This window comes from Apodemus sylvaticus, chromosome 7 (genome assembly GCF_947179515.1).
Source record: "Apodemus sylvaticus chromosome 7, mApoSyl1.1, whole genome shotgun sequence".
Classification (NCBI taxonomy): Eukaryota; Metazoa; Chordata; class Mammalia; order Rodentia; family Muridae; genus Apodemus; species Apodemus sylvaticus.
Window position 1 is genome coordinate 58935332 of NC_067478.1, and position 25336 is coordinate 58960667.

The 25336-nt window shown below is 44.5% G+C and overlaps 1 protein-coding gene across 1 annotated transcript in view; it reads left to right on the forward strand.

The window, feature by feature from the left end:
* The window catches only part of Fam81a (family with sequence similarity 81 member A), a 50653-nt gene extending 36471 nt beyond the window's left edge, over positions 1 to 14182 (forward strand). The window contains exons 5-9 of the mRNA XM_052187899.1: positions 508 to 637; positions 3660 to 3766; positions 7077 to 7212; positions 9796 to 9991; positions 12617 to 14182. Of these exons, the coding sequence (XP_052043859.1) occupies positions 508 to 637; positions 3660 to 3766; positions 7077 to 7212; positions 9796 to 9991; positions 12617 to 12741 (694 nt within the window). The 3' untranslated portion in view covers positions 12742 to 14182. The remainder of the gene's footprint in view (positions 1 to 507; positions 638 to 3659; positions 3767 to 7076; positions 7213 to 9795; positions 9992 to 12616) is intronic.
* Positions 14183 to 25336: the final 11154 nt, after the last annotated feature.

Genomic DNA, 25336 nt, shown 5'->3' on the forward strand with positions numbered 1-25336 from the left:
GCCTTGAGCTTACCAATTAGGCTAAACTGGCAGGCAGGGATCCCGAGAGATCTGCTTGTCTTTGCCTCCTGGTGATCCAAGTGCTCACCTTCTCACCTGGCTTTCAAGATATACATATTTTTATTATTTTAATTATGTGTCGGTGTGCATGTAAGTGTAGGTGCCTGCTGAGGCCAGAAGTATTGGATCCCTGGAGCTGGGGTTATATATGGGCTGTGGTGAGCTACCTGACATGGATTCTGGAGACTAAACTGCAGCCTTCTGCAAGAGCAGTAAATGCTCTTAACTACAGAGCCATCCCTCCAGCCCCACACCTGGCTTTTTTACATGCATTCTGAGCATCAGACACAGTTCCATGTGCTTTACTGTCTGAGCCTTCTCTGTAGCCCAGGAGTGCAGTTTCTGGGGGAACCCTTGCATTTATTTCCCAGTGCATTTTATAGTATGGGAGGCAGCTCTTTCGCATGCTTTTAAACTTTAATGAGTGCGTGTCCTTTGCCTGGATAGGTGTGACGCCAGCATAGCCAGACTCTCTGCAGAGCATAAGACGACTTACGAGGGACTCCAGCACTTGAACAAGGAACAGCAAGCAGCCAAGATGATTCTGGAAACAAAAATCAAAGACGCAGAAGGACAGGTATGGCTGGGTCAGGCGGCTCGTTCTCAGCTCTCGCTCTCAGCTCAGAACAGCAGTGTCGCTTGGCTTGTGCAGCAGTGGCCAGCTGGGGTCCGCAGTGTGGGTTTATGCAGATCCTCAGCTCTTTCTGTATTCCTTCCCTCTGGCTCACTGGAGTGGCCCTCCATGAATCTGGAAGCCAGATCACAGAGAGTTGTTGGTACAGTGTCAACTGGAAGATCCTTTCCCCTTACAAAACGATTCCTACACCCCAGAACTTGTATATTTCACCTCCCAAACTACTTCTTGCACAGGCCAGTGACCCATCTGTTCCTTTGCATGCTGCTTATCCCAGTGTCTGATTCAGGAAATATGTTCTGTACTGGCTGGGACTCATTGCATGTACTGACTCATCGAGTGGTCTGAACGTGGGACCCAATTATGCCAAAGCTAGAGAGTCACCTGGCAAAGCAACCTTAGGGTATTTTACATTGAAATTTATAGTTTACTTCACAGAGCAAAACACAGCATTTCGCTAGCTTGGAACACTTTCTTTTAAGATTGTTTTTTACCTTGGGGTGTGTGTGTGTGTGTGTGTGTGTGTGTGTGTGTGCTCTCAGAGGCCAGAAGACCCTGGAGCTGGATTACAAGGGTTGAAAGTCACCTGACATGTGGGTGGGAAGCGGGGTGGGGAGGAAGGGGTGAGAGGTTTGAAATCTGAGGAGTATGTGTTCTTAATTGCAGAGCCATCTCTCCAGCCCTTACTTCATCTGGTTTTTATAGTTTGGACTTTATCACTTATAAGCTCCCCTTGTCATAACTGGTCTAGCCTCCTGGGACATTCCCACAGTATCTGCCTAATTTACTATTCTTTACATATTTAGAGACTATTCTAGAAAAACAAGGGCATCTGGGTAAATTTCAGGATTAAAAAACCCAATTAACCTCAACTCTTTTCAGTAGGGATCCAAAACTACTTGTAAAATAAGGGGGTATTATAAAACTTTAAAAAGGAGAGGCAGGTCTTCGTGTTGATTTTCTTTTAAAATGAGCAGGACCTGGCTTCATAGCATAGGTCTACAATCCCAGACAGTCTGGAGGCTGAGTCAGGAGAATCCCATACTTAAGTACGGGCTAAAGAGTGAGTTAGGCCAACCTGAACAATTCACCCATCTCAAAATAAAAAGTAAAGACAGATGTCTCAGCTGGGTACAGGTGCTCACCAAGCCTGATGCCCTGAGTTCAGTCTCTGGAAACCACACAATGCACTAGAATGACTCTCACAAGCTGTCCTTTGATCTCCACACATGAGCCGTGACATGTATACACCCACACACATCCACACAAAGAAAGTAAATAAACGTTAAAGAAAAATTACAGACAAGGCTAAGGATGTAGCTTAGTGCTGGAGAGCTTGTCCAGTGTTAACAAAGCTTGAGGTTCAGTCCCTTATCTTTGCTGATTTGTCGGTTCTTCTCTACAAATCACCCTAAGGTGAGGAGAATACAAAAATCTACCAAAAGAGACATGATAATGACAACGATGACGATGACGATGACAATGATGATGATGATGGTCTACATCTTACAAATATCAAGAATCTGAAGTCAGGAATGTTGAACAACACTTAACTTTTCAGGAAATGTGATCATTTCATACAGGACTAGTTTAACAGTAAGCTTTAGTGAAAACAAAACCCAAATAAAAACAAAGGCCAGAAGTGGAGAGCAGAGAAAAGACTGGAGAACTGTAGCCCACAGAATCTTCTGTGGGGCCTCGCTTGTGAGGAGGTACATCTGGAACCTTGATTTGCTTGTAAGCCATAGAAATTCTGCCCTCCAGAGCTGGCAGCCACGGGGCTGGCAATGATGGCTGTGTACCGAGACAGCTGGTAGAGGTCCCAGCACTGGGCAGGAGCTGGGCTTGCTCATTAGAGAGCGCTGAAGTTTACATTCACTTCTTGATGAATATTTTGGCGGTGCTCCTTGTCTTGATTTTTGCTGGGTGTGTATGCGAGAAAATAAAGACAGAGGCTTTGCAGATGACGTGAGAATTAAGGCTTCCTACATAGATGGCGTAAAGGTTAAAACGCCATGGGCACCAGCAGAAGGGCCTGGGGTTGGATCTGCAGCACCTGATGAAAATCTAGACACTGTGGGGGCTGGGGAGATGGCCCAGCAGTTAAGAGCACTTGTTTTTCCAGAGGATCTAAGTTCAGTTTCCAGTACTCATACAGTAACTCACAGTCACAACTCCAGTCCTAGGGAATTTGATGCCCTCTTCTGACCTCTGCAGGCACAAGATACACACATGATGCACATACATACACTCAGGCAAACACTCATGCACATAAAATAAAATAATCTAAAAATAAAAAAAACCCCAAGCATTGTGATACACCCTGTACAGGGTGGAGGAGAAGACAGGAGATCCTTAGATCTCATTGGCCAGCTATTCTAGCCAATGGTGAGTTTCGTGTTCAATGAGAGGGCCCTGTCCCAAAACAGAGAGTGGAGAGTGATTGAGGAGGCAGCTCCTCTTTACCCACGGCACATGCACCTGCATACACACACAGACACACTCACACACAGAGATACATAGATACTCACACAGAGAGACACAGACTCACTCACACACATGTATACTCACATACAGAGATACAGACACACACAGATACACATGCAGGCACACAGATATTCACACACACTCACACATAGATACACATATACTCAGAGGCACATATACAAACATAAGCACACATGCACACACACACACACACACATACACACACACACACACACACAGAAAGAGGAAGGGAACTCCCAAGTGGTTTTTCGAGACAGGGTTTTCTCTGTGTAGCCCTGGCTGTCCTGGAACTCACTCTGTAGACCAGGCTGGTCTTGAACTCAGAAATCCACTACCACTGCCCGGCTAATAAAGTGACTCTTAATGCTACTGACCACCATTGAGTGTATACCGTGTTTTCTGAGACAGCCCATGAAGCCACGATGTGAGACCTTTATAATTCAGTCTTCTTTTCCAGATTTCTCAGCTTTTGAGCAGAGTGGACCTGTCCATCTCTGAGCAGAGCACCAAACTGAAGATGTCCCACAGAGACAGCAATCACCAGCTCCAGCTCCTGGACACTAAGTAAGCCACCAGTTTGTGACAGCTCCTGTCACGGTCTTTCTGAGTCCATGAACCTCACACTTTCTTGCTTTTATTTAAAAATATAATGTCTTAACGTTGTCTGTTTTAAATATTTATTTTTATTTATGTCTGTATGAATAAAGTCTTTGAGTCTTTGCACGTGAGTGCAGTTCCTACAGAGGCCAGAAGAGGGCGTTGGATCCCTGGAGCTGGAGTGAGCAGCCAGATATGGGTGCTGGGAACTGGGCACGTCTTCTGGAAGAGCAACAAGTGCTCTTAACTGCTGAGCCATCTTCCCTGCCCACCTCTCAGTTTTTATTTATCACAGAGTGAGAATAATAATGAAAGCTAAAAGAAACCGTTTCCAGGTGGCACGCAGTCACCTTTCCTTCATAATGATTGCTTCTAGGGGCTGGATGATGGCCCATCTTTTCATTCAGTGAGTCTTTGGTTCATTTGTTATATTGTGGTGTGTACATGTGTATGTGCATGTGTGTAAATGTGCAGGGGTGGGTTGAATGTGCCTGTGAATGCATGGGTGTGTGGAGGTAAGGATCAACCTTGGGTGGCTTCCTCTACCTCTCCTCACCTTATTTTATTTTAGTTTTTTGTTTTTTTGTTTTTGTTTTTTGAGGCAGAGTCGTTCACTGATTCTGTTAGATTAACTGGCCAATAAATCTGTTTTTCATCTCCCCAATGCCAGGATTATAGATGCATGCCATTTTGACTAGCTTTTTATGTGGGTTCTGGGCATCCAAACTCAGGCCCTCACATTTGGGCAGCAAGAACTTTATGCACTGAATCAGAAAAACGAAAACAAAACAGACCTTGTTTTTTTAAAAAAAAAAGATATATTTATTTATCTTATATATGTGAGCACATGACCACTCTCTTCACTCAGATCCCTTGACAGATGGTTGTGAGCCACCATGTGGTTGCTGGGAACTGAACTGAGGACCTTTGAAAGAGCAGTCAGTGCTTTTAACCACTGAGCCATCTCTCCAGCTGACCTTGTTCTTAGCCCTGAAGAGTCTACAATTTAGGGAGCTAATAGCCAGGTGTTAGATAAGGTCATAGGCAGAGTTCTCTGTGTTATGTATTATTAATAGTGCTTCAAGGGATATACCTATCCCTTGTGGTTATGCTAGGTCAAATAATGGTTCCCCAAAATTCTCCATGTGAATATGTTTGTTAACTTTTAGGGATAAAAGGAACTTGGTGAGTATGTTTCGGTGTCTTCAACTGGGAATATAGTCCAGGAGTAGAGTGCTTGGCTAGCATGACCAAGGTCATAGGTTCAATCCCCAGTATAAGAAAACGAAAGCCTTTTAAAAGATCTCTCTATATGTACACATGTGTGTGTGTGCACACCATGTTAAACATGTTAAGGTCATACTATAACCTTGTGTGTTTGTTCTTACTTCCCACTTTGTTTGAGAGAGGGTATTTGGTTGTTCACCACTGGGTACTCCAGGCTGGATGGCCTGAGAGCTTCCAGGGTTTCCTGTCTGCTTCCCATCTTACCATAGGGGTGCTGGAATTATAGACCATCTGGCTTTACATGGGTTCTGGGGATTTGAACTCAGGTCCTCATGCTTGCACAGCAAAGGTTTTACCCACTGCTCCCTATACCCCAGCTCCCTAAAGAAGGTTCTAAAATGGGTGTGTCATTCAAGCAAGTGATGTAATCACTAGTGATGTCATCCTGTGAGAGGAAGGCACAGAATAGCATCCTGGCAGTGCTTACTTCATGATGTGTGTGTGGCTGGGCTGTACCTTGGTCTTCTAAGTCTGGTGGTAGCCAGTGTCTCGAGCTGTATGGATAGCTGTATTAATTCAGCTACAGCTTAATTCTATGTTGTGTGGTCAGTGTTCCAGGACAGACAGGGCAGCTCTGACAACTCAGTGTGGAGCCTCTACAGCTCCAGTCCTTGCTTTTCCCAGCTGCTACAGAGGGAAAAACCAGGGCATGAGCTGTGTTTTGAAGGATGTAACCAGAACAGCGTATGTGCTTCATGTACTGCCAATCACCTGACTTATTAGTGTGCTGCACTGTAACTATTACATTTCTCATTGCTGTGACCGGCCAAAGGCAAATCAGGTAATGAAGATGACAGTTTGGTTCATAGTTTGAGGGAATACCATCCACCATAGTAATGAACATGTGTTAGCAGGAGCACAGGATAGCTGGTAAAACTGCATCTATAGTCAGAGGTTGAAGAGATGAGTGCTGGTACTCAGTCTGCTTCTTCTTTCCTTTTTTTTTTAATTCATGGGACCCCAGTCCACGAGATGGTGTTTTACACATTTAGAGTGTGCCTTCCCTCTTTATTCAATCCCCCTGGAAACACCCTCACATAATGCTCCATGGTGTGTCTCCCAGGTGATTCCAAACCTAGTCAAGATGACACAGAAGATTAACCATCATATATATCTAGCTGCAAGGGAGGCTAGCAAATGTGGCAGCCACATTTCTCTAACTAGGCAGCCATGTACTCCAGTGACATGTGAAGACTCCTTATATAAGGAAACAAAAATAGATATTTCAGTGACTCTAATGGGTGTTCTTTTTATTATTTATATTGTACTTCTGTGTTTATTACACCTCTATACATAACTATATATATTCTATACTTTCATTACATGCTAATTCAAATAAGAAGGTGATTGAGGGAAACAGCTCACATTGATGGTTATTTTAAGGATTCTGGAGGGGCAGGGACTAGAGGAATGGATTATTGTAAGGGTGCTTTCTTTTAAGACAAAGTCTCAAGTAGATCAAGCTACTATGAATTCACTATGACCTTTAACTTCGAATCCTCCTGGCTTTGCCTTCCAAGTTCTGGGATTGCAGGCTTGTTCCATTATGCCTGGTTTATTTTCTACTGGTTTAGATTAGGATATGTCCATATGGAGAAAGAACAATAGAAAACAAGAGAAAGAAAGCCAGCCTCTAGTCCTGGGAGATACAGAGGCAAAGAAGATGAGTGCGTGAAAGGAGAGGATTCTGAAAAGGAGGAAAGATGATATGTCCTCCGAGCAAGGAGTGCCCTTAGAACTGCAAAGATTACCCCCAGCATCTACTGGGTCACCTCAGTACCTGCGTTGCCAGTTCCGGGGAGTAGGAACATCATTAGGTGTTTTTCTGTCGCTTCCTTGCATCCTGCATCAACTTCATGTTGAATGCAATCCTAAGAGAAGGTAAATATACCATTCCTGTTGAATTGATGTTGTTTAATGTTACTTAAAACTGTTTTACATTCAACCTGTTTGCACACCTCTTCTTTTTTTTTCTTTTTTAATGTTTTAGATTCAAAGGTACAGTTGAGGAGCTCAGCAACCAGATTTTATCTGCGCGGAGTTGGCTGCAACAAGAACAGGAACGGATAGAGAAAGAACTTTTACAGAAAATCGATCATCTTTCCTTGATTGTTAAGGAAAACAGTGTAGGTGTTGATGTTTTTCAATAATAGGTATTCAGTAGAGGCCCGCAATGTATGACCAACACCTAGGGACTCAGCATGCATTTATTTAGTACCCCCAAAGCTGTTTGGGTACTCCTGTCTTTGAGTAATTTCCATGTTCCTTCTCTTTTCCCTTCTCTCTTTTCATTCTTCCTTTTCCGGGTCCCCCCTCTCTTTCCCTTCTTTCCTTTGTTCTAGGCACCAAACCAGGTCCTTACATCTGTTATTTCAGTTTCTTTTCCTGTTGCTATGAGAAAATACTTTCACAAAAGCAACTTAAGGGGCTGGAGAGATGGCTCAGCAGTTAAGAGCACTGATTGCTCTTCCAGAGGTCCTGAGTTCAATTCCCAGCAACCACATGGTGGCTCACAACCATCTGTAATAGGATTTTATGTGTCTGAAGATAGCTACAGTTTACTCATATACATAAGATAAATCTTTAAAAAAAAAGCAGCTTAAGGAAGAAAAAGCTTATCATGGTGGGGAGTTGAGTGTGACAGCAGGAGTGTGACAGCAGGAGCATGACGGCAGGAGTGTGACACAGCTGGACATGCTGTATCCACGAGCAGAGAGAGATGAATACAGGCCACAGCGCTCAACTCTCTTCCCCACTTGCACAGTTCAGAATCCCCGCCAGGGAATGGTGCCACCCACAATGGTTGGGTCTGTCCACCTCAAGCAAATAAAAATATTCCCCACAGTCATGTCCAGAGGCCTGGCTCCCAGCTGATTCTAAATTCTGTTACAATAAACACTAACCATCCTATCTGCTAATTTTGAACTTTGCCACCTAGCCATGTCCACCCATTTCCTGTTCTTCATATTCTTTCTAAAGACAGGAAGTGCTTTGTTTTATATTGGTTAACAAAAGACAAACTAAAATTTTCAGTTAATGCTTTCACAACCTTCATGATCCTGATTGTCTATTTTTAAATAAACACATTTTCAAATAAAGCTATAATTACTTACTTGATGCTGTTTTTCTGTTTGTTGTTGTTTGTTTGTTTGTTTGTTTTGGTTTTTTGAGACAGGGTTTCTCTGTGTAGCCCTGGCTGTCCTGGAACTTACTTTGTAGACCAGGCTGGCCTCGAACTCAGAAATCCGCTTGTCTCTGCCTCCCAAGTGCTGGGATTGCAGGTGTGTACCACCACGCCTGGTTTGTTTGTTTGTTTTTAATGATTTGTTTATTTTTATTTCATATGCATTGCTGTTTTGTCTGCATGTATGTCTTCTGTGTGAGGGTGTTGGCTGTGGTGTTCCTGTAGAACTGGAGTTGCAGACAGTTGTGGGCTGCCATGTGGGTGTTGGGAAAAGAATACAGGTCTTGTGGAAGAGCCCCCCAGTGCACTCAACCACTAAGCCATCGGATCTCCCTTCTCTTTGCTTTTAATGTTGGGATCTAGTTTGGCCTTCACCAACGTCGAGTGGCTCTCTGTCCCTCCCGTCTCTGTTTCCAGTGCACTGGAACAGGAGTGCGCCTGACCATTACATCAGAGTCCACCATTTCCTTTTCTGTCTACTTCTGCTTCCACCCACTCTCTCAAAGAGATAATTTGTGCAGAACTACCAAAAATATCTTCAAAGAGCTTTGCATGTGTCGTACTTTAAACCAGCAGGGTCAGGAGCCAGGGCTAGGGAGGCAAATTGTGTTGGGCTCTCCTTCCTGTCTGGCCTTCCTCGGCTTCCTCCCGGGGGCTTTGACTGAGCAGAAGTGGCTGGTGTGGTTTCCCTGTCTGACTGCTTGGTCCTGATGCCGAGTCATTTGTTGAGTTGCAGACTCTGCATCAGTGCCATCATAGGATTGCTGTCATGTCATCACAAAATCCGCACCCGATGAAAGGCTTGATGCTCATAGTTTTGGTCACTGAAGCCTATGGTTGCAGAGTTTTGCAAAGCGGAGGCACAGTGGACCGCGCTACTTTGACTCTCCCCTCCCCCGCTGTGTGCTTTGCTGTGCCTTGGCATACCCTGACATACTCGCGGAGTTCTGAGTCCGTGACTGACCATTTGATTTTCACATTGGCTTATGCTGACAGTAAACTCCAGAATAATGGTGCCTCCTCTAAGATGGAAGCTTCCTTCTCTCTCACCAAAACACAGCCAGGTGTGCATTCTCTAGGACCCAGAGGAGTTGAGAACTTGCCAGTCTTCAGTAACTTGGAATCCTTTTAGGTTAGATTTCTGCCATTCTCAGAGAGTAGCATTGTCTCCATGACTCAGGATGGTTGGTAGAGCTCAGCCGTTGACTGAATGGTAGGAACAGAAGGGAAGGGGAAAGAATTAAGGATATATAGCAAGTGTACTTTAGCTTTTTCCGAAAGCAGTTACATACTCTTGTTCTTACATGTCACCGGTTAGATTACACGGCGACACCAAACTCAGGAGACAGAATAAAACGTAAATCTTTTTACTCTGAGTGACCTTTGAGAATGGATACGGGATGGACAAGGAGAAGCCACTGTGATTCCGGTCCCTGCAGATGGTTAAGTGCTATGGCTGATGTGAGACAAGGTGCACACTCTTCCTTTTGCAGTAACAGAGTGTAATTCTTATCCTGGACTCCAGGGAGCCAGCGAAAGAGACGTGGAGAAGAAACTCAGCCAGATGTCAGCCAGGCTTGACAAAATCGAAGAGAGTCAGAAGAGGAACGCCGCAGAAGGACCGAGAAAGCCGGAAGAGGAGAAGGTGCACGGGCGGATCAGCAAACTGGAGCTCCAGATGACCGAGGACATGAAGGAGATGAAGGCAGAGGTTAACGCGGGTAGGCCAGACCGCACACGGCTCATGTGGCTCGCCTGTCTAAAAAGCTGGTCACTGAGATCTCCGAAACGGAGTCTGACCTAGCTTAAAAACAACAACAAAAAAAAGTTCTTAGTTGCTTTTCTAAGTAGCTGTGCAGTATTTAACAAATTCATTTATTTATTTACTTATTGCAGTGGTGGGAATTGAACTCAGGCCCTCAAGCACACTACCAGTGAACTCTACGCCCAGACCTAACTAACGTGCTAGCTCAATTGCAAATCTATGAAGTGCCTTTATGACACAGCCAACAAAATGGTTAACCTGCACATGATTGGCAGTTTCTTATTTTCGATAGTGCTACCTGTTGCCTTTCTGTTCGTGGTCAGTATCAGTGTACATGTGAGGCACTCTTGAGAGCGTCTTTTGCACCGCTGGCCAGATGTGTGCGGAGTGAGTTCTGTGGGTCCCCGCGGTGGGACAGAAGCCCTCACTCAGGCTTGGCAGCAAGTGACACAGAGCTGTCTCACTAGCCCCGATCAAAACTTTTTAAAATGAATAATCTTTATACTTTTTCCTAAATTGTCATATAAAAATTTCTGAGAAAAAAATAACATTACAAACCCCCTTAATTTTAAAAATCAGTAAAAAAAAAAAAAAAAAGCCAAACAAACAGAATAGTTGGAAATTCTTCTTTGGTAGAGATGGCTTCTTTTTTTCAATTTTTCTTTCATAATCAAAATTTCATTTAAAAGATTTATTCCCACCGCATTTTACATGTGCCGTGTGTGTGTGTGTGTGTGTGTGTGTGTGTGTGTATGTGTGTGTGTATGTGTGAGTGTGTGCACGCAAACTCAGGCATTTGTGAGCCAGCTGATGTGGGCTCTGAACTGCAGTCCTCTTGTGTGTGTTTGTGTGTGTGTGTGAGTGAGAGTGTGTGTATGTGTGAGTGTGTGTGTGTATGTGTGAGTGTGTGTGTGTGTGCACGCAAGTGCAGGCATTTGTGAGCCACCTGATGTGGGCTCTGAACTGCAGCCCTCTAATAAAGCAGTAAAGTGTTCTTAGCCACTGTTCTGGTTAGGGTTACCACTGCTGTGAAAACACCATGATCCAAAACAGCTCGGGAGGGAAGGGTTTATTCCGTTTATATTTCCACATCACTATTCATTACAGAAGGAAGAAGTCAGGGTAGGAACTCAAGCAAAGAAGGAACCTGGAGACAGAACTGATGCAGAGGCCTTGGAGAGGTCCTGCTTAATAGCTTGCTCTCCATGGCTTGCATGGCCTGCTTTTTTATAGAACCCAGGACCAGCAGCCCAGGATAGCATCACCCAGAGTGAGCTGGGCCCTCCCCATCGATCACTAATTAAGAAAATACCTATAGGCTTGCCTTCAGCCTGGCTTTATACAGGTATTTTCTCAACTGACGTTCTTTCCTCTCTGCTGACTTTAGCTTATGTCAAGTTGGTACAAAATTAGCCGGCATAACTGCTGACACACATATCTTTCTGGTCCTCAATAATTTTTTAAATTAAAAAAAATTACTTGTATATTAAAAAAATACTGGCCTGGTGGTGGTGGTGCTTGCCTTTAATCCCAACACTTGGGAGGCAGAGGCAGGCAGATTTCTGAGTTCGAGGCCAGCCTGGTCTACAGAGTGAGTTCCAGGACAGCCAGGGCTACACAGAGAAACCCTGTCTCTAAAAACAAAAACCACCAACAACAAAATACTGTATATTTAAGGTTTATATTTTGATGTATGTAACAAAATGATTACTATGTTCAATTATGCAAATTAACCTACCCATCACCTCACATGGGGGGTGCATGTATGTTTGTGTATGTTATGTGCACTGTATATGTTTGTGCACTATATATGTGTGTTACTTGTGTGTGTACCTATGTATGTGTGTATGTGTATATTGTATGAGAATTCATGTGTATCTTGAGTCACCTCTTTCATTGAAGACCCAAAGACAATATATTAGACTCTCCCTCACCATGTGTATTATTTTAGATCTCGTTTTATATATTTTTCTCTTACTTTTGGTTTTTCAAAACAAGGTTTCTCTGTGAAACAGTCCTGGCTGTCCTGGCACTCACTCTGTAGACATTACAATTCATAAAAAGAGTAAACTTACAGTTATGAAGTAGCAACAAAATAATTTTATGGTTGGGGGGTCACCAACCACATCAGGGGTCACATTAAAGGTCACAGCATCAGGAAGGTTGAGACCCACTGCCATAGAGGCCTGAGCGCCTGGGGCTCTCCTGACCCACAGGTATTTTTAGACTACAGTTCCTCAGTTGGGGTTTGATTGTGTCCTTATGCTATAACCTGGAGCAAAGATGCCGTGGGAAGGAGGGACACCCTGCTCCAGTCCTCTGATCAGCAGGTACATGGTGTGATTCCTCCTGGTGATAGCGGTGTGAGCTTTGACCACTTGGTTAAAGCTGCATCTACTGTCTTCCTTGGCTGCCATAGGCCCCCTTAGAAATAAAAAGCCGGTTTTCATGGAGGTTCCCATCCAGCGGTGATCCCTGCAGGGCTCAGCATTTGTCAGGACCAGCCATTACTGTTGCTGTAGAAGCCGGCACGACACTGCTTCGCAGCTGTTAATCCTGTGACATTTGCCTCTTCCTCAAGGGTTTACAGCCATCTACGAAAGCATAGGATCCCTCAGACAAGTGCTGGAGGCCAAGATGAAGCTGGACAGGGACCAGCTACAGAAGCAGATCCAGCAGATGCAGAAGCCAGAGACTTCCATGTGAAGAGGGCTGGGACGAGGACCTGCCAGGACCTGCCGGGAGACTGCGTGTGGGGCTAAGAGCCAGACACCTCTGCAGCCAGGTCGCAGCTGTGTTCCGGATCCCACCTAGGGTGTGCATGTGCCAAGAAAGGCGCGCTCGCAGGTCTAAGCGTTTACCTTCAGTCTTGAAAACACCCTCTATTTAAAATCTTAAATACAATTTTTACAACATGAATTCCCTAAGTGCGGTTGAGCCCAATCCCCTCAGATTTTGAAAGGCTTTTATGAATTGAAAAGAATTTATTTTCAATGCTTGATGCTCTAGCCAAGACTACTATTTTGGAAAAAAATAACTGCCATGGTGATTTTCTTTTTCTTTTTTTTTTTTTTAGATTTAGAAGGGAGTGAGTTGCTACGGGTATGTCTTGCCCCTCCCCCTACATCAGGAGAATGCTCTGGTAGATTAGAGTTCAGCTTTAAGTCCACATCTGGATTGTATTATTGTAGTCTATGCGTTTTTTTATGTTGGGTTATTTTTTTGTAAATCACTGTCTTTTGTAGAGAAGAGGTTTAACACTGGGAGAAAAAAAACCCTGCCATTTATATGATAAAAATAGTTTTTTTAAATTGATAATTGCCATACACATTACAAATTAAGTGGAAATTTACAACATTTATCTAGATCCCACAAGGCACAATATTTATATCCACCTAGAGGTACCGGCTTTTACTATTTAAAGCTATTTTTGGAACCACTCACAGCCTGTGTAGTGATAGCCATATATTTAATAATGGGATGGTGGCTAAACAGTCTTTTATTGCACAGTTAATTGTTCATCAATTGTAATGAACGTGAGAATTTTTCAGATTTTATGATTTACCTAAATGTTCCCTAAATAGGCACTAAGTGCTAGGGTTTATAGACATTTGTTGTAACTGTATCTCTGTGCCTTGGTTTCTCTCACGTCGCTGTACTGTCCTCTGTAAAAAAGAAATTACCAACAGACAGTGTGGTAAACACATCAAGGTTGTGATGTAAAACTGGGATCCTATGTATTTTTTAAGCATCCTAACGATTTCATCGCTGTCATGATGGGCCGCACTCAGCGTCCTTCATGGAATAGCTGTATGCACCTTTGTATGGATAGAGAGGCAAAGCGAGACTATGTTTGCGATAGCTCGAAGAGACCCGTGTCCTGGAACCTTCGCAGGCGTTTTATTTTCAGTTGCCATGTTTGAGTCACTGAAGACTTGAGCTCATGCGTGTGCATGCCTGTGCGCGTGTCATGCCAACAGAAGACACTCTGTGTTCAAGTGAGGGGAGCCCAGGAGAGAGAGAGAGCAGGAGCACTTAAAAATTCCAAGAACATCGCCCGCCGACCTTTCCTCTCCTCTCTCATTGCAAGGACTCAGGAAAATCAAAAGCATTTTCTATTTCCAGAATAAACTACAATGAGATTCTACCTGGCTCTTACTGTTGACCCGTGTAAGATATGCTGCTAACATACCTAACATTCTACTCTTGGGAGCTTGAAACTTTGGTTTTAGTTTGGGCGTATGAGGATTATGTGAGGAACATGCATCCACCCTGCATTTCTTCATCCCCTCCCCCCCCCACACACACATCTTTTCATCTCCAGATAGGAGGATCTTCCCACCGAGGAGACGTCAATGATGGTCTGTGACCAGATAGTGTGATTTCTTTTTTCCCTAATGTGCTAGGCTAGCTGTGTTTTATCGAGTGATTAAGCACAAGACTCAGGACAGGGCCACGCCCCCTCAGTGTCTCTCTCCCCTGGGGACTCTAAGGGGGAAGGGTGAGCACACAGGACACTTGGGAAGAGGGGACAGGGGACACCTGCTGACCCTGGCCTAGCAGGTGACACAGCTGCTGGTGATACCCGCGAGGTACTCAAGATGTTGCCTCCCTGTGGGCCGAGGAGCTGTGGCAGAAACCCGCCACCCCGGCTGCTCCTGCTCAGGGGTCACTTGGGGGAGTTTAAAGAGCAACTGACGCCAACCAACCTCCTGACCAATTAAGTCAGAGCATCTGGGAGGCGGTCACCAGCACCCACCAGAATGTGTCACACCCATATTCCCCTCCCCCACCCCAGCGATTCTGTGTGCTGCTGGGAGGCCAGCCAGCCAGTGAAGACAATGGAGTACTCTTCTCGCCAAAGTTTAAAGGAGAATCAGCTGCCCTGTCTTTTCCTTTACCAGAGATTTGCAATAAAAAGAATAAAATTTCCAAATACGTGTGGCACGGGACTTTTAAATGGGAAGAGTCTTTTCGTGTGGGGGAGAAACCTGGCACGCCAGCTGCTTTAGGAAAGGGACTGCTTCTCTTTCTCTTCCTCCGGGGTCATGCCAATGAGCAGGTCCTGGCTGGCTATGTGCCAAGGACCTTTTAAAGTCTGTGCTGAGACTCTTCTGAAAAAATATTTTAAAATCCCATTGGGTGTATGGGTGCACGTGTGTGCATGCATGAGTATGTGTGTGTGTGCGTGTGCGAGGGTGACACATATGTAAGCAGTGGCTCATAGAGGTCAGAAGAGGGCATCGGATCCTTTGGAGCCGGAGTTACAGACAGCTGTGAACCACTTGACATGCGTGCTAGGAACGAGACTCATGCTCTCTGGGGGATCAACAGGTGACGCTAAGATTCTTGCGCATGCTCGCTAAGATTCTTGCGCATGCTCGCTCATTTTGGTTAACAGTATTAGTTTTGTATCATTGTCCCCCATTTTACAAAGTCACATAAAGATGAAGCAGCTTACCTCAAATCCTACTGCTCATAAGTAGGAACCCCAATTCTGGGAGGCACCCGATTATACATCCTGGCTTTTCCATCTGACACGCCATCGCCCACAGCCTCTGCCTGACCACACTGGCTCGTTACCTTTGTTTTTTTTAAGACCAAGTCTCACACAGGCCACCTTGGCCTTTAGCTCTCTATGTCGATGAGAACGACCTTGTATTCTTGATCCTTCTGCCTCTGCTAGAGGGGCGAGCCACCATGCTCAGACTTACCTTGTTGTTGTCTATTTTGTCGTAGTTTTAAATTTCATTTTTATTTATTGAATTGTGTGTGTATACACATGTATATGTATGTATGCGTGTGGGGGTGCCACAGTGCACATGGAGAGGTCAGAGAAAAACCGGTGGAAATCAGTTCTCTCTTTCCAGTATGGGTTTGGCATAAACTGATGACTTGATCACTGCAGGGCGTGGTTAAGGGGAAGGTTTTTGTTGTAGATAGGAAAGGGAGTCTTGTAAGATTTTCCCACAGACTTCTAGAAAAATCTAGATCAGAGAGAAAGGAGCAAACTGGATATGGCTAGGGCTGTCTGAGAGAGGGGAGACCAGCAGAGGTCGGAGAACAGAGAGAACACAGTGTGAGAGGCAGGAGCAGAACACAGAAAAACAGAGAGAGAGCTGCAGAGTTCTAGGACAAATTGAGGGGCTGGGGGGGGGAGCCGTGAGTTGGAGGGAGTGAGGGTCCAGGAGGAGGAGAGAAGGGCTGGGATACTAGCCTGGACAGGGACTTGTGATAATAAAGAGGCTTGGAAACCAGCATGAGGTTTGCTGTGTGAATAGGCACCACAGGTAACCATATCTCTTATTTATTTATTATAATTTATCTATTTTTATCTGCATTGGTATTTTGCCTTCATGTATATCCATGTGACGGTGTCAGATCTTAGAGTTACAAACGGTTGTGAGCTGTTATCTAGGTGCTGGGAATTGAACCCAAGTCCTCTGGCAGAGCAGTCAGTGCTCTTAACTGCTGAGGCATCTCTCTGGTTCCGTAGCTGTGTGTCTTTGTCAAAGATAAGGGGTACAACTCCTTTTGGTAGAACATCTAAGAAAATGCTAGAGGGTATAAAGATCTCCCATGTTCATGAATTGGCAGAATTAAGATTTGAAAGAAGTTGTACTACAAAATAGCTTATTGGGGGCTGGAGAGATGGCTCAGTGGTTAAGAGGACTGACTGCTCTTCCAAAGGTCCTGAGTTCAAATCCCAGCAACCACATGGTGGCTCACAACCATCTGTAATAGGATCTGATACCTTCTCCAGGGGTGTCTGAAGATAGTTACAGTGTACTTGCATATAATAAATAAATAAATCTAAAAACAACCCAGCTTATTGATTCAAAGCAGTTTCCATCAAAATTCCTATGTGATTCTTCACAGAAGTAGACAAATACAAAATCTGTGCACAGAAACACAAATGACCCTGAGCCGCAGAGGCAAGCTTGAACAGTAAGAGCAATGTGGTGCTAAAATACCTCGACCATAAACCATGTGGCGAGGAAAGAGTTTGTTTCAGCTTACAACTCTCAGGTCATGTTCCAGTGCCCAGGGAAATCAAGACAGGAACTGAAGCAGAGACCCTCAAGGGACAGGGGCTGCCTGCTGGCGCTTCCTGTAGTTTGCTCAGCTTGCTCTTTTATACAGCCCAGGAGCCCTGCGGGTGTGTGTGTGTGGGGGAGGCTCTACCACAGTAAGCTGCGCCCTCCCCCATCAACCTTCCATCTTGCTGCACAGACCTGCTCACAAGGTGGTTGGATGGAGGCATGTTCCAGATGACTTTCTTTCTTCCCGTGTGAGTCTGGTTTGTATCAAGTTGCCAAAAACTACCAGTGAGTGTTTGCTACTAAATCTGGTGACCTGGGACCCGATACTGCAAAGCGTGAAACTGACTCCTGTAAGCAGTCCCCTCACAAGTCCACATAGGTTCAATTGCAGGAGTGGCCCCCACCAAGAGGAGATTTAAAAAAAAATTTTTTTAATATACTTATTTCATATATGTGACTATACTACACTGTCACTGTCTTCAGACACACCAGAAGAGGGCATCTGATCCCATTACAGATGGTTGTGAGCCACCATGTGGTCTCTGGGAATTGAACTCAGGACCTCTGGAAGAACAGTCAGTGCTCTTAACCACTGAGCCATCTCTCCAGTCCTGAGGAAACAGTTTTTAAGAGGCCAGGTTCTTACTGATTCCACACAATTTTCATCAAAATTTCTACGTCATTCTTCATACAATAATCCCAGAACTCAGGAGGCAGAGGAGGGGGGAATCTCTGTAGTTTGAGACAAGTCTGTTTTACAGAGTTCCAGGCCAGATGGAGTTACATGGTGAGACCTTGTCTAAAAGTAACGAATAAGTAAATAAACAAATAAATAATAGACAAATAACTGGCAGATGATACTGTGTCAAGTTAAAAAGATGTACATAAGAGAATCAATTACTAGAGTCAGAAGCCTTAAGAATAAGACAATTTTTTTCTGTCAACTATTCATTTGACAGGGAGTTAATATTCAGAATACTATGAACTAAAAATTTTAAATGCCTGAAGAACAAATAATCCAATCAAACAATTTCAATAGAATTTTCAAAAGAAGTACAAATAAATAGCTGATAAAGTCATGAAAAATGTTCATAGCCTCAGCACCAGAGGAATGCAAATTGGAATGACATTGAGATTCCATATGACCCCAGTCAGAACCGTTAAGAAACAGCTAAGGGGTGGGAGACTGTGGCTCAGTGGTAAAGAGTACTTAACTGCTCTTCCAGAGGACCCAAGTTCAAGTCCCAGCACCCTCATATAATACCACCCAACTATCTGTAACTCCAGGTCCAGGGGATCCAACGCCTCTGGGCACCTGCAGTCATGAGTGCGTACATATCCACACATACACACCCACAATTTAAAAATAATAAAAATAAGTTTAAAAGTAGGAAACAAACAATAGGTCAGGCATGAAACCACAGGCAGGAGAGTGGAAATTTCAAGTCTAGCTTGTGCAACAAGGTGAAATTGTCTCAAAAGCCAAAATGACACCACAAATGCAGATAAGAACGTGGCCAAAAGGAACCTTTGTGGCTGAAGAGATGCTCTTGGCTAAGAGCACTGGCTTTTCTTGCAGAAGAAGGAGGTTCGGTTCCCAGCCTCATGGCAGTAACTCCAATTCCAGGGGATACAACGCCCTCTTCTGGCCTCCGTGGGCACAGCACACAGATCATGTACAGACATGTATGCAGGCAGAACATCTATACACATAAAAATAATAAATAAATGTTCAAAAATATTTTAAAGGAGCATTTACACTGTTATAGGAAGAATGCTCACCTAATCTGGAAATCAACATAAAAATGCATAAAATAACTTCCATATGATTCAGCCATTCTACTTCTGGAAGCCAAATCCACAGAGATACCTGCACATCCATGTACATGTATGACAGCACTGGGCACAATGGTTGAGTCATAGAATCATCTCGGTGCCCATCAATGGATAAGGAAGTGAATGAAAGGTGGTGTGGTCTTCCATCATAATGGAGGGCGGAGTTGCCCCATGCAGGGAGATGAGGGTATGGATCACAGTCTGGCTCACAAGGGCAAATATCGCCTGTTTTCTCTCATCTATAAAGTGCAGAATTTTTCAAAAGCATTAAAGTGGAAGGAAGACAGTTTGAGGAGAAGGAGGCACCAACGGGGTGGGTGGGAAAGACAGAGAAGAGGAAGAGGGATGGATATAATCAAGTGTATTCTATATTCCCGTGAAAACTTCGTGATACGGATTGGTTTGTACAACTAATGTATAGTAATTCAAAATTACTGAACAGAGTCTGGGGAGGTGTTTCATTGGTTAAAGTGTGTATATGTGTGTAAAGTCTTTTATCTGAGGCCGTTCTTTACACTCTGATGCAAAAATTTATAAATATTGGATATTTTATTGATTAGTTTTCATTTTAGACACATTTTAGCCCAGTGTTATTTATCTTGATGACTGAGGCATCTAGCTCTCCCTCCTTTGCATTTTGCATTGAGTTCAGGGCCTCTCTCTCACCTTACACTAACCCTGACCTGCCCAGCTCTGTGTTAATCTGGGGCTAAATGCAGCAATCAGTAATTATGATAGGTGGTCTTGGGCATATCTGACCGGTTTTGATAGTCGCTGGTCTGTTTTTATTCCTAACTGCTGTTCTTTGTTTACTCAGTAACTCTGGACTTAGTTTTTCTGGAGACTAGGTTGGACCACAAAGATCTGAATGAACTGTGGCCCCTGTAGGATTTAGAGGAGAGAGAAGTAAAGGTGTTTGCTGCCCCCACACGGACAAAATGGGAACTGCTAAGGACTCTGCACTCGGAGAACATAGCTTCTGTTAATGATTCCTGCCTTAAGGAAGGGGCCTGGGAGAATCACTGGGCTCAACTCTCTCCACAACAACAAACTAATGGTCGAGAAGTCAGAAGAGGGCCAGGAAGTATTCGGTACAGGACACTGACAGTCGTTAGATTATGGACAGTACTAGCTCTGCAGATTGACAGTTCTTACAGGGCTGTGAGTCTCACAGGAGGTGGGAAAGTAAACAAGTGAATACCAGGCCAGGTAGGAGGTGGTTACGTTTTTTTGGAAGAAAACAACGTGTGTGTGTGTGTGTGTGTGTGCGTTTAGGTCTTAAAACTAGAAGTGGAGGACTCCACAGGTGGGGCTAAGGAGGCCCTTCCTGCACAAACTCTCCCAACTGAGTTTCATACCTGGACCCCAAGTAAAAGGTAGAAGGCAAGAACACACTGTGGCACACAATAGTGATAAATAAATTAAAAAACTAGAAAGAAGATTGTTAGACATAAGGAAGAGAGCCTTTAAGATGTGTTGGGGAGTTGGGGGTGGTAATGGACTGTGTGTGTGTGAGAGGAACATAGAAGTGGGGACTATTGGGGGGTGGTGGAGAGAATCAGCTAGAGGGAGCTGAGGATCCAGGGAGGCCAGTGGGGGAGGTGAACGAATTTGATCATAATGGACTATATTGACCCAGATGTATGAGAACAGCACGATGAAATCCATTTCTTTGCTTACCAACTAAAACTATTAACTAAACTGTATTAGTTACTATATCCATGGCTCTGACAAAATACCCAACAGGAGCAACTTAAGATGGGCAGGCTGACTTAGGTTCGCAATTCAAGCACAGTCAGTCCGTAAAGGTGCATGGTATCATGGCGGCTGATGCTCGAGGCTGCTAGTCACACTGTCTGCAGTCAGGAGGAAGCAGGGATGAACACTGGTGTTCAGTTTGTCTTCTCCTTTTTATTCAGTCCCTGCCCCAGTCCATGGAGCTGTGCCGGCCTCACTTAGGGTGTCTCTTCCCACCTCACAGACCACTTAATCTAGAAAACTCTACTTAATCTAGAAAATCTCTCACAAACAGCACCAGAGGCTTGTAGCCTAGCAGATTTCAAACTCACCTAATTGACGACTAATATTAACCATCACAAGCAGGAAGGAAGGGAGGGAAGGAGGGAGGGAAGGAGGGAGGGAAGGAGGGAGAGAGGGCAGAGGAAGGGAAAGAAGGAGTCACATAAAACCCTGGAAGAAGATGAAGAGAGAAATGTATGGTGCCAGTCGACTCTGCCTTTTCCCTAGCAATATCCAGGCACTGTTGCACTCCAGGGTAGACTGGAAGAAATGATGCTTATCTGGCTGGTGGTGGGTTAGACAGGATCTTGGTCACCGTGAGCACAGGAGAAACAGCTTTCTCTGGAGACAGTTATCAGTGAAACAGCTCTCCTTAATTGGGGATACCAAGGGCTATATAAACCTTGGGGAGTGAGCAGGGGTGTTTGAGGTTATGTATACATTATTGGCTGGTTGTTGAGGTACTGGGATTGGTTGGTTTACATGAAGAGGAATTCCAGATGCCCAATGGATATGTCCTTATGAGGAGAGGAAGTTTCACCTGTAATCTGGCCGCCAGGCTACAAGACTATCTAAAGGGTGGTGGAAGTGGGGGTGGTCATGCATAAGGCTACGTGTGCAGAGACATGCGGGCTCGGAGCAGGGAGGAAGCATTCCTATTCTTGTAGGTCTCAGGATGACATTTTGGGAGTTTGGACACATCTCAACTCCACTCTTGCTCTGGACTGGCTCCTCCAGGTCCTACAGTTTTCAGGCCCCTCATTTCAATGTTTAAAAGTGCTTCCTTCACTGGCAGAGGGCCCATATTTGGTTCCCAGCAACTCACAACTGCCTGTAACTCTAATTTCCAGGGGGATATAATATGCTCTCTGGCCTCCACAGGCACCTACATGCAGTTCGTGTTCATATAAACAAATAAGCATACACTCATACACACACTTTTTGTAAGCCAATATATATATATTGGATCCGGTGAGGTGGCTCTGCAGGTAAATGTGCCTGCTGCCAAACCTGGCACCCTGAGTTTGATCCCCAGGACCCACATGGTAGAAGAAGTGAGTGAGCCAGCTCCAGCAAACCATCCTCTGACCTCCACAGATGAACCATCATGACACATGCAAACCCACACACATACACACAAAATAAAAAGATAGATATAACTCAGGAGGTTGGAGAGATGACTCAGTGGTTGAGAGTACACATTGCTTGGATCCTCTTAGAGGATCCAAGTTCAGTTCCCAGCACTCACATTAAGCATCTCACACATGCTGTAACTCGAGATCCTGCAGGGTCCAGGAGATCCTACCTTCTTCTGGCCATCGTATATGGAATACACTCAGATACAGACACACAAGTGAAAATGAAATAAATCAGGGCTGGAGAGATGAGTCGGTGGTTATGTAGACTTGCTGCTCTTGCGAAGAACTAGGGTTCCGGCCCCAGCACTCACATAGTAGCTCATGATCTCCTGTGACTCGAGTTCTAGGGGGCCCGATGGCCTCTTTTTGCCTTGAAAGGCACTAGACATGCCCATGGTGCCCAGACACACATGCAGACAAGACTCTCATACAAATAAATAAAAATGAATACATTTTTAAAAATAAAATAAATTCTTTTAAAAATGTGATTTAAAAAATAATGGAAAAAACAAGACAAACTAATATAATTTTATTAAATAATCTTTCTGAAGAGTCTGTATGGGGGGGGGGGTAAGACTCCAAGAGGAAGGTAAAAATATTGGGACTACTGAAGCCCTCCACGCCTCCAAAGTGCTTTAGGAACATGTTATCTGTTTTATATATTATTTGTGTTATTTGAAAATACTTTTTTCATAGGTTCCTCTTATAGCTGTTTCAAAATCTAGTGAGCATAGATTGATCTGATTTCATAAGACCCAGGAACCTTGCTTCAGCTATTTTAAAAATGAATCTAGAGCACTGTTTACCACCAGATGGCAGAATATGTTAAAATTTCAAGAACCAAACACTGCTGCTCTTCTTCAAATGGCCTAAGGATAATCCAGGTGCAAGACTTTGTGATTCACAAACTGCTGTTTGTTTGTTTGTTTGGTTGGTTGGTTGATTGGTTGGTTGGTTTTTTGAGACAGGGTTTCTCTGTGTAGCCCTGGCTATCCATGAATTCAACTGTAGACCAGGCTGGCCTCAAACTTACAGAGCTCTGCCTGCCTCTGCCTCCCGAGTGCTGTAAAGGAATGTGTGAGCCACCACAGACACAAACCTTGGCCTTTCTGACACCACTCACCATGTTACCGTCCTTGTTCTTATTTTCAGATGGAAAAACTAAGCTTATTTATTTTTAAAAAGTTTTATTACATTTATTTGTTGGGGCAGGCAGATGGAGACAAACAGTGCTTTATGTGGGGGTCAGAGGACAACTTTTGGGAGTCTGTTCCCTCCTTCCACCATGTGGGTCCCTGGAATTGAGCTCAGTCCCTAGATTTGACAGCAAGTGGCTTTATGGGCTGAGCCATCTGGGTGACTCCAAACTTACTCATTTTAATTGATCGCCATCTGTGTGTCAGACACTCTAAAGTACATATCTCATTTCACAGCCCAGTGAGTAAGAAATTACTGTCTCCATTTTACAACAGGAAAAAGAAATCTCTAGCTTGGTTCAGGGCATTCAGCCACTGGGGAGATATTAAACACACCTTAACACACCTTGGGCATCAGGCTTTGTGGTTTTCTACCACAACTTAGGACAGTCTGGAAGCTTCTAGGAAGAAAGCCTTGTGTTGGAACTTTGCACTGGGTTACAATGCCCATAGGCCTGCATTTCCTAGACTCTGAAAGCAACAGAAAGTGAACAGGAGAATGCGGAACATCTGTATAAAACTCACACCTTCTGATACCAGGTGGGCAGGCCATTAGTTACACATGAAGTAGCAGAAGAAAACCACAGAGAGTAGTATGTTGGTAGCTGTGTCTCCTAATGTTCAGAATGCTGTTCTCCCACCTCTGTGCCCTAAACAGAGGGACTGAATATGCACAAGACCTAAGGGGGTTATAATATCACTTGCATTGTGGGTTTGATGTACCCTCCTATTGTGGCTTTTTTGAAAGGTTCATGGGAAGAGAAAGACCTGAAAAGGGAGATCTGGTCTACCACAATTTGGGAAGGAAGAGAGATCACCTTATGCCATGATCCCACCTCATAAATATTCACAAAACTATTTTACACTCCACAAGGCAGGACTCCCTGGACAACTTCCCGCCTTGGGGTAGCCCGCTGCCATCTAACCTTGGTGTGTCTGCTTTGCTTACCTTTGCTAAATACATTTCTGCTTAAATTGAATACATCTTTTTTTTTTTCAGTTTTCAAGACATGTTTTCTCTGTGTTCTGGAACTTGCTCTGTAGATCAAACTGGACTTGAACTCTGAGACACGCCTGCCTTTGTCTTCCGAGTGCTGGTATTAAAGGCATGTGTATCACCACCAACTGAAAATATCTTTTGACTCAGTTCTCTCCTTCAGGAAGATAAGAAGTAAGTCTTCCAGGTGTGGGTAAATGTGCTGCTGCCTAGCTGCCCACCTGGCCTTGATTCCCTGGGTCTCCCGTATAGTGGAAGGAGGGAACGGGCTATTTCAGGTTGTCCTTTGACCTCCATATGTGTGAGTAGACACACATGCAGATGCATGCTCATCTCTCTCTCTCTCTCTCTCTCTCTCTCTCTCTCTCTCTCTCTCTCTCTCTCTCTCACACACACACACACACACACACACACACACACACACACACTGTGATACAAAGTCCTTAGTTTCTGAGATAGCAGGAACAACCTAAATGTGGCTTTGAGGACAATCAGCCACAAAGGCACACCTGACTTAGCACAGTTACCAACGTGCGGCATAGCCGTCCTCAGGTGCCTGGTGTCTAAGTCCTCGTCTGCTGCGCGTCCCTTCCTGCATCATCCCTCACTGCCGCTCTTGCCCTGTGACCTCTACTGCCCATTGTAAGTGGCTTTAGGAGGCTTAGTCCTCTTCACAGAGCCTCTCAGGTGGCCTTTTATTTTGAATTTCCTTCACTGAAAATGCTTGATAGTGAGAGAGCCCTTCTTCAAATGGTCGACTCCAAGTGTCCTGACTCACTCTCAGAATGCAAACTATTAGCTAGTGTCTATGTGGTGGTTCCAATAGGAATGTCCCCCATGGACTCATGGGCTTGGCCATTAGGGAGTGGTACTTCTTGACAGGGATTAGAAGTGTGGCTTTGCTGGGGAAAGTGGGCTTTGGGGTTTCAGAATCCCAAGCCAGGCCTAGAGGCGATCTATTTGCCTGCTGCCTGCAGGTCCAGATATATAGCTCTTGACCACCACAACTGCCTGCAAACCACTATGCTATGCTCCCCTAGTGAGGATAATGGACTGAACCTCTGAAACTGT